The sequence below is a fragment of the Mus pahari genome, chromosome 21 (genome assembly GCF_900095145.1).
Source record: "Mus pahari chromosome 21, PAHARI_EIJ_v1.1, whole genome shotgun sequence".
NCBI classification, from domain to species: Eukaryota; Metazoa; Chordata; class Mammalia; order Rodentia; family Muridae; genus Mus; species Mus pahari.
Window position 1 is genome coordinate 20,944,512 of NC_034610.1, and position 9,308 is coordinate 20,953,819.

The 9,308-nt window shown below is 48.7% G+C and overlaps 1 protein-coding gene across 3 annotated transcripts in view; it reads right to left on the reverse strand.

Annotated features, from left to right (window-relative positions):
* The window catches only part of Rab11fip3 (RAB11 family interacting protein 3), an 84,109-nt gene that overhangs the window by 5,503 nt on the left and 69,298 nt on the right, over positions 1-9,308 (reverse strand). For all 3 annotated transcript variants that reach the window (XM_021221449.2, XM_021221448.2, XM_021221447.2), the window contains 2 exons: positions 3,384-3,487; positions 31-171 (listed from right to left, as the gene is read on the reverse strand). In XM_021221449.2, coding sequence (XP_021077108.1) covers positions 31-171; positions 3,384-3,487 — 245 coding nt within the window. The remainder of the gene's footprint in view (positions 1-30; positions 172-3,383; positions 3,488-9,308) is intronic.

The window sequence follows — 9,308 nt, forward strand, 5'->3', positions numbered from 1 at the left end:
CCTGGGAGGCGGGGCCGCCGCCCTGCTCACCTGGCCTGCAGGCTCTCCGTCTCAATGCTCCTCTCACGCTCCATCTTGCACAGAAGCTCCTTCTGCTTCCTGCCTTCCTCCAGGACCCGCTCCTGGGCTCGGAACTCCTGCTCCTTCAGCTGCTCCTCCAAGGCATTGGCTCTGAGGGCAAAGAGGGGGCACACATCTGTAAGGTGTGTGGGATGTTGTTCTGAGGCATCGTGTAATGACCAGGTAGCTGCTGTCTCAGGAATGCCAGTACAATCTTAGACATGGACAACCTGAAGAAAGAGCCAGAAAGTTTTGGGCGACAGCACTAGACAGAAAACGAATGTGACAGCAGGTACATATTGCTGAAGCAGCACAGTTAGACTGTGGTGAGGCTTCCATATCACACCCAAGGGGCTACATCAGCTCTTTTTTAAAAAATAAAAATGAAAAAGAAAAAACCAAAATCGCTTTAAAAAAAAAAAAGATTTATTTATTTCATGTACATGAGTACACTACAGCTGTCTTCAGACACACTAGAAGGCATCAAATCCCATTACAGATGGTTGTGAGCCACCATGTGGTTGCTGGGATTTGAACTCAGGACCTCTGGAAGAGCAGTCAGTGTTCTTAACCACTGAGCCATCTCTTTAGCCCAGATCAGCTCCTTTTATGTGCAGGCCCTAATTGCTGTGGTGGAGTCGCACTTAGAGAGAAGGATTCACTCTGGACCTTACCCCCTCTGGCCTCTTCCCCAGCTTTCTGCAGAAGATAGGACTGGTCAGACGTAGTCTTGAGACAAGTACCACCAGCCCAGTCCACAGCTGTGAAGCCGCTGGAACCCTAGCATGTGCGCCCCAGCATCTCTTTGGCAAATGAGCATGAAGAGCAGCAGACAGCACGGGGGTTTGTTGCACACAAAAGACAAGTCACACCAGCACCGATGGTGTGGAAGCCACGTGTCTGTGGCTGTGTGGAGGTGAGAGTGGCATGTGGTGGGAAGAACAGACACACACCTTTAATCCCAGCTCTTGGGAGGCAAAGGCAGGGGGAGCTCTGTGAGTTCAGGGCCAGCCTGGTCTACAGAGAGAGCTCTAGGATAGCCAGGGCTACAAGGAGAAACCCTGTCTCAAAAACCAAAAATAAGTCTTAGAAATTAATCTTAGGAGGCTGTGGCTCAGAAGGTGAAGGCCTGCTCAGCAAATGCAAGATGCTGAGCTGACTACAGTGAGAGACAGAACTGGGGAGAAAAGGAGAAAGTGAAAATGAGTAAGAAAATTAAAACAGAAAAGAAAGTTTCAAAACCAAAACAGAAGATATTACATAAGGAAAACAGGGAAAGGATAAAATAGTATCAGAGCTTAGGAAAATGGAGAAAATTAAAGTTCTAGGTGATCTATCTTGACCAAAAGGAAGTGTCTACAGAGCTTTAGAATCCCCCCGAAGGGGTAGCAAGGTGGTCTGGAAGGTAAAGGCGCTTGCCTCTAAACCTAACTACCCAAGTTTGAGTGAGAAAACCAATGGCCTTGATCTGATTGTGTGTGTGCACCCGTGTGTCCATTTCTCAGAGTTAAAGATCAAGCACTCAGCATAGAAACCTTTGAGAGCCACATGGAGGATCCAGGGTGATGAACAGACCACCGAGAATGTGCAGAACAGTAGCCCAGACTTCATGCTAGTGAAGGCCTGTCACATCCAGAACATACCTGCTCCCCTTCCTTATGTTTTGAAAGGGCCTCACTGTGGCCCAGGCTGGCTCCACACTCACCATGCCCTTGCCTCTTCCTTTGCTCTGTTCAGAATACTGTGTGTCATTTCCTCTTGCCCATGTGAGGACACCACACAGCCTGTCTTCTTCAGTTTCGCTTCTGGCTAAGCCATTTGAAAAGGCTGAGGTCTGCAGAGGCCATCCACTGCCTTGAACTGCACCCCCTTATCTGTTTTCCCAGGACAGGGCTCTGCCCTCAGCCCACAAGCCTTCCCCGCTGTCCTCTGAGGACACCATGGAGGCTATATGAACTCCATTTTCTTGTTTGTAGAATGGGGGAAGTAACCGCCTCCCAGAGTTACTGAGCAGCAAGAGCCCCGGGAGCCTTAACCCAGGACCATGGCCAGGGGGGTGTTTTCCCCATGGACTAGCTGCAGATGGACCCTGGGCCAGCTCCATGCAGAGTACCAAGTGCTCCAGAGAACTGAGCTGTAAAGGCTCTGTTGGGGTGTGGCCATACCCTCCCATTTCGTGGCTCTGGTCTGAACTCAGAGCTTCATGCAGCACACAGTCTACTCCTGAGAAACAATCTCACTTCAATTTATTGTTTAATTTATTTTGAAAGTCTTGTCTTTTATGTGTGTGTGGGTGTTTTGCCTGTTTGTCTGTCTATGTACTACATGTGTGTAGTATCAGTGGAGGCCAGAAGAGGGTGCTGGATTCTCTGGAACTTGATTTATAGACAGTTGTGAACTGCCATATAGGTACTAGGAATCAAACCCAGATCCTCCGCAAGAACAGCCAATGTTCTTACCTGCTAAACTATCTCTCCAAGGCCTTCTTTTAAAATCTCCCAGCCGGGCGGCGGTGGTGCATGCCTTTAATCCCAGCACTTGGGAGGTGGATTTCTGAGTTCGAGGCCAGCCTGGTCTATAAAGTGAGTTCCAGGACAGCCAGGGCTACACAGAGAAACCCTGTCTCGAAAAACCAAAAAAAAAAAAAAAAAAAAAATCCCCCTCCCCCCCCCCATGTGTGTGGTACATGCATGTGAAGACAGGACTTCTGGCGTCATCTTTAGGAGCACTGTCCATTCCCTTTGAAGCTCATTGATGAGGCTACCCTGGCTGATCAGTAAGTCCCAGGGATTCTCCTGCTTCCCCCGCCCCCATGCTGGGATTACAAGTGTGTGCCCTCATGCCTAACATTTTACGTAGGATTTGTACCCTGGTCCCCATGTTTGCCAAGGCAAGCACGTTCCTGCCTATTTCCCTAGCACCATTTCATATACCTTAACTTGGTCTTGGACACACTGTGTAACCAAGAATAACCTTGAACTCACGATTCTCTCACCTCTACCTCCCAGGTGTTTGGCATGTACGTATGAAACGCCAGGCCCAGCTCTCCATTTGAGCTGCACCTCCCCTCCTGGCTCCTAGTGACTAGAACTCTCTTGCTTGCATACAGGTAAGTAGCACCCTTGCTCACTTCTCCGTCCGAGACATTGTGGCAGATATCTACAGAGCCTCAGATCGACCAGTTATAGTGCTCTGGCCATGCCTGGCCCCCAGCCAGCATGTGAGCGGATGGGTGGATAGGTAAGAAGAGCTTCTCTGCAGGACCCTGCACAGGGCAGAGGATGCATATGGAGGGAGTGATGCCAGCCTCAGGCCACACTCACCTGTGCACCAGCTGGAGGTTTTCTTGCCTCAGCCTGCCATGCTGCTCGCCAGCAGCCGCACTGTCCTTCTCCAGCTCTGACACCCGTCTCTCCAGAAAGATGACCTAGGTAAAGAGATGGCTGCCTGAGGAACAAGTTGGAAGAGGTAGACACTGTGCCTGCGAGGGGACACCTGGGAGGCAGCATGGGATCCCCATATGCACTTGCTGAGATTTAGGCTCATCCTTAGAGACTATTTCATAAATCCAGAGCCATGCAGCTCTCATAGGGGCACAGTCAACTCAACAGAACAGGGCAGACGGCATTGGGAAATTCAAGCTCTAGTGGCCTCGAGGCTTGTGCTTGGAACCATGAGGTTCACCCTGACACACATTCACATGTGAGACTCATGCCACACAAAACTCATAGAGGCCCGGATGCTGGGGGCAGCAGGGACAGAAAGGGCCGTGTCTCAGTCTTCTCTTCCTTCAGGAGAGAAGGTACTAAGGAGACAAGCAGAGGGAGGATTTAGCCTCAGAACACGGAGCCCTGAAGATACTGTGGAGAAAGGAACACAGCAAAGGCGAGGCCTGGCTGAAACCAAACAGGAGGCGGGCGCCGAGGCAGGCAAGGGAAATGGAAGGTCAGGAGGGCTCAAGCCAAGCAGACACGGGTGAAAACATGGCCGAGTACAGAGGACGTCAGGTGGCTGTAGGGGCGCCTTCGTGAGTCACGTGAGGATAAGCAGGGAAGTGAGGCAAGATACAGAGGAAGCCAAGTGGGCAGCAAGATGAGGGCGTGAGGTGCCAGAAAGGGCAAGGCCGGGCACAGGCCTGGTGGGTACAGGAGTGACCAGGGAGGGTTGGTGCTGCCACTCTTCCCAGACTCATTCGGGCCCTTGGCAAAGGGCCGTGACCGCGGCAAGGCACCTGGACAGGATGTGGCACTGTACACCAAGCAAGCTCATGGTGGAGTTATCTCTGTGGTGTGAAGATGAAAATGGCCCCAAAGGACTTGTGTGCTTACATGGCTGTTGTGATGGCCATTCTGGGTTGTCAGCTCGACTACATGTGGAGTTTACTAAAACCCCAGTGGATGAGTACACCTGTGAGCCCCAGCCTAGGAGAGTGTCAGCCGCTGAAGAGACGGCGCCCGCTAATTGGTAAAGAATGGAATCCAGTATCTTGGGGTGGAAATGGTGGGAGGGCACCAATGAAGCTGAGAACTTTGAACCCAGATTCTCAAGGGTTTACCTCCCCTGAGGAGGGAGTCTCCTCACCCAGCAGAAGATGTATTCCAACACCCTGGAACACTGCCTCTTCCACTTGGACGGAGGAAATCAATCCTTCATTGTCTGTAAACCAGCAGGGACTTCTCTGGAGGAACACTACTGATGTTCTTCAGGGCTGACCAAGTTGCCTCTAGACCCACAACCAGACTTAAGGCTAAGCAGGCTCCTAGAGGGAGCTCGTAAACTCCATTGAGGAGATGCACCAGACTGCTAAGGAGCTTAATGCGTTTGCTAATTCACTGTAGCAGAAGTCTGGGGAATGTGTGGGATTTAAGGGTGTGGGATAATGGTGGAAGGAACATAAAACTGGATCAGGCTGAGTTTATTGATATGGGGTCCACTGAATGGAGAGTCTAGGTTTTCTAAGGGAGCTCTCACAGGTAAAGAAAGGTGTCAAAAGCCAGGTGGTAGTGGTATACACCTTTAATCCCAGCGCTTGGGAGACAGAGGCAAGCAGCTGTCTATAAATTTGAGCTAGTTCCAGAACAGCGAAAGGCTACAGAGAAATCCTCTCTTGAAAAACAGAAAAAAAACCAGAAACAAAACAAAACCAAAAGTTGTCGGAAGTCTGAGTGGTGGCTGAAGCATGGTTCAGGAGATGGCCTATTGAAAAGGAGCCACAGATCCCGTGGCTTAGTGTTGATGAAGGGATTGTAAGGCTCAAGGAAATTGCAATGCTAAAGTGTGTACTCTGAAAACCCAATCCTCCACAAGGGGAAGGCCCACGAGACTTGCCCTTCACTAGTAGTGTAAGACAAAAAGCACTGAGCAGGCCCGGCACACCTAAAGAGCTCTGTAGACCTTAGTCTGGAAGATTAAATACAACAGCTTCAACAGGGCTCAGAAGCAACAGGGGCCAGGTGGCACCACTGACTTGCCAAAGGTAAGGTGATTTACTTATTGTAATAGGCAACACAGGCAAAGTGAATTTGATGGTGGCATGATTCGTATGGACCTTTGGTACTGGCTAATCAATCATGGTGTCTCCAGGCATGACATAGATAAGAAGCCTACTGCACTTTGTTTGATATGTGTAAGCAGAAACATCCTAAAACAAAAGAAGAAAGGCTCCACTGGATCATGGCAGAAGGGAATCTGGGCGTCTGATCCAACCCCAGGCTCGAGCCAGTCTTCAGACCCAGAACCCCTTGATTGAAGGGATGGCCAAGTTCCCCTGAGGAAGGACCTTGATAAAAGACCTAAGAAGTTTACTGTTTACCTTTCCACAGTTCATCCCCACAGGGACCTGTGCCGTGGCCTTTTATAAGGTTAGCTGCACACTGGAGGGGAGGGAAATCGGACTTTGCCAGGTCTGTTGGTTCTGAATCGATGCTGACTTCAGGAAGCCTCATGAAACATTGTGGCCCTCCATTTAGACAAGGGGCTTACGGAAGTCAGGTGTTGAATGGAATTTTTGCTGAAGTCTGACTTCTGTTTCGGGGTGCGAGGTCCCTGAACTCATCCTGTGGCTATTATTTTTTTTTTTTAAGATTTATTTATTTATTATATGTAAGTACACTGTAGCTGACTTCAGACACTCCAGAAGAGGGCACCAGATCTTGTTACAGATGGTTATGAGCCACCATGTGGTTGCTGGGATTTGAACTCCGGACCTTCGGAAGAGCATTCGGGTGCTCTTACCCACTGAGCCATCTCACCAGCCCTCCCTGTGGCTATTATAATTGAGATAGATATACTTAGAAGTAGAAGTCTCTTGTTGGTCACCTGACCTGTGGAGTGAGGGCTTTTATCATCAGAAAAACTGAATGGAAGTCCTAAGAGTTTTTTCTGCAGGGCAAAGAGTGAGTCCCTGGGTCCAACAGACCCTGATGCCTTTAAGACAGCAGGCCGAGACACAGGGAGAACTGTGTTAGGAGTGGCAATTGACCAGATTTCCAAAGGAAATTGGATTGCTTTTCCACAATGGTGCTAAGAAGATTATGTGAGGAGTGCAGGAGAACCTTTGGGTGACCCTTGGTGCTACCGTGCCCTGGTGCCCTGTGATTAAAGTCCCTCGGAAACAACCACCGCCTAATCCAGGCAGGATGGCAGAGGGAAAAGACCCTTCGGGGTGGCAGTATGGGTCATTCCAGGAAACGAGCCAACACTGCTGAGGTACTTGCTCAAGATGGAGGGGATGCGGAATGGGTAGGAGAGAAAAGTAGTTATAAGTACCGGCCGGGCCACGTGATCATAGCAACCAACAAGACTGCTTCTATCCTATTTTGTTGCAAATGTGTTTGTACAGATATTTCAGTTTTCTTTCCTCAATTTCTTTTTTTTTTTTTTTAAAGATTTATTTATTTATTTATTATATATAAGTACACTGTAGCTGTCTTCAGACACTCCAGAGGGAGTCAGATCTTGTTATGGATGGTTGTGAGCCACCATGTGGTTGCTGGGATTTGAACTCCGGACCTTTGGAAGAGCAGTCGGGTGCTCTTACCCACTGAGCCATCTCACCAGCCCCCTTTCCTCAATTTCTTTGTCATGAAAAAAAATCACACCAATTAAGAGAATATCAATGACTATCATACTTAAATTTGAGATACTAAAAGAATGTCTCTCAAGGAACATTGCAACCTATTTGGGACTGTTTTATGATGTTAGGTGTAATTATTACCTGGTTATTGTTTTCATTTGGCAATTAAATACAACATGAGGCATGATTATTTGTTAAGTTGACAAGTTGTGAAACTGTCATGGCTAATCTTGGTTGTCACCTTAACTAAATCTGGAATTAAAATAAAACCCACGTGGCTGGGTACACCTATGAGGAATGTTTTTTCCCACAAGACAGATTCTCTCTGTGTAGGCCTGGCTGTTCTGAAATCTGTAGACCAGGCTAACCTCAAATTCTGAGATCCACTTCCCTCTTTTATTCTGTATATTTTGGTTTTGAGGGTAGCCTTTAATAGTTAAATAAGTTGAAGTGGGAAGACCACCTTTAATTGGGCCACAGCTGCTGGCCACTTATACAGGGGACACGGAAGAAGGCGGCTTGCTCTTTGCCTGCGTGCCCTCACTCTCGCTGGCAAGTCTTCACTGGCATCAGAGCCCATTTTTTTCAGGCTTCTGGCTTATGCCAGAGAGCAGCTGAGTCAGCCAGCCTTGTGAACTAAACAACTACTGAATTCTTAGACCTTCCATTGGTACACAGCCATTGTTAGATAAGCTGGTCCACAGCCTGTAAACTATTCCAATAAATCCACATCTCTGTCCGTCTGTCTGTCTCTCGGTCTCTGTCTCTCTCTCTTGTGTCTGTCTGTTTCTCTCTGTATACATACATATAATGTATATATAATATATAGATTCATTCTGTAAGTTCTCTTCCCCTATAAAACCCTAAGACAGCTAGAGCTGGTTCCCAGTTGAAACTGGGAAGGACTGGAGGAAGTGTGTCACTGGAGTCCGACTTTGAGGTTTCAAAAGCCCCCACGCTTCCCAGGGTTCTCTCTGCCTCATTGCTGTGTCTCACAATGTGAGTTCTCAGCTGCTCCTCTAGTGCCGTGCCTGCCTGTGCCTGCCTGCCTTCCTGCCTGCTGCCACGCTCCCTGCCATGATGGTGATGGACTCCAATCTCTCTGAAACTGTGAATCCCAAGTAATATCTGTCTTCTTTGGTCATGGTGCCTTATCACAGTAATAGTGTCATTGTGTGTGTGTGTGTGTGTGTGTGTGTGTGTCTCAGGCCATTGTGAGAAGCTGTGAAAGTGAAGACTGAGTCTTCTTAGAGACTCCAAGATACTGGAGATGCCAGAGCCATGAGGTGTCTGCCGGGAAGAGCTGCACACAAGGAGTGGAGTCAGCCCAAGTGAGAGAAGTGTGTTACAGTCAGAAGAGCTGCAGGGGTGGAGCCACCTCTGCCCTTTGACACTAGACATGGAACTACAAGATTTGAAGTTTGCCCTGCTAGGTTTTGGTCCTCCTTTGGTTCAGTATTTCCCCAGTGTCCCCCTGTCCGTCTCTTCTGAGGTGGAATATATTTTGTGCACCACATGCTGGAAGCATGTAATTTCCTTTTTGAGTTTACTTATAATTACAATTAAGAGATTACCTTGAGACTCAGAGGCTTAGGACTTTTAAACCGTGTTGAGACTGTGAGAGATGCTGGGACCTTTGAAGATGTACTACATGCATTGTGCATTATGGTATGGCCACAAAACTATAGGGTCCTGAGCTGAAGGAACTGCCTGGGAAGGAAGAGGAGGTGTGGCCTTGTTGGAGGAAGTGTGTCACTGGAGGCAGGCTTTGAGTTTTCAATCCCCCACCCCCACCCCAGTCCTAGTTAGCTCACTCTGCCTCATGGTTAAGATGTGAGCTCTCAGTTGCAGCTCCAGTACCATACCAGCCTGCCTGCTGCCATGCTCCCAGCTGTCCCCGACTGCTGCAGGTGGTGGTCATGGACTCTGCCCTCTGAAACTATAAGAGCCAAGGTAAGCTCTGTAATTGGCAGATGCCCTTGGTGACCCCCAAAATGACTCATACTCCAGGCCCAATAGAGCACAGTAACTAATGACAGGCTGGGGAGATGTTTCACTCTCGTCCTAGAACTGCCACAATGTGTGTGCATCAGTGTAACCACAAACATACACACACAATAAGAAGACACAATAAGAGCCGGGCGTGGTGGCGCACGCCTTTAATCCCAGCACT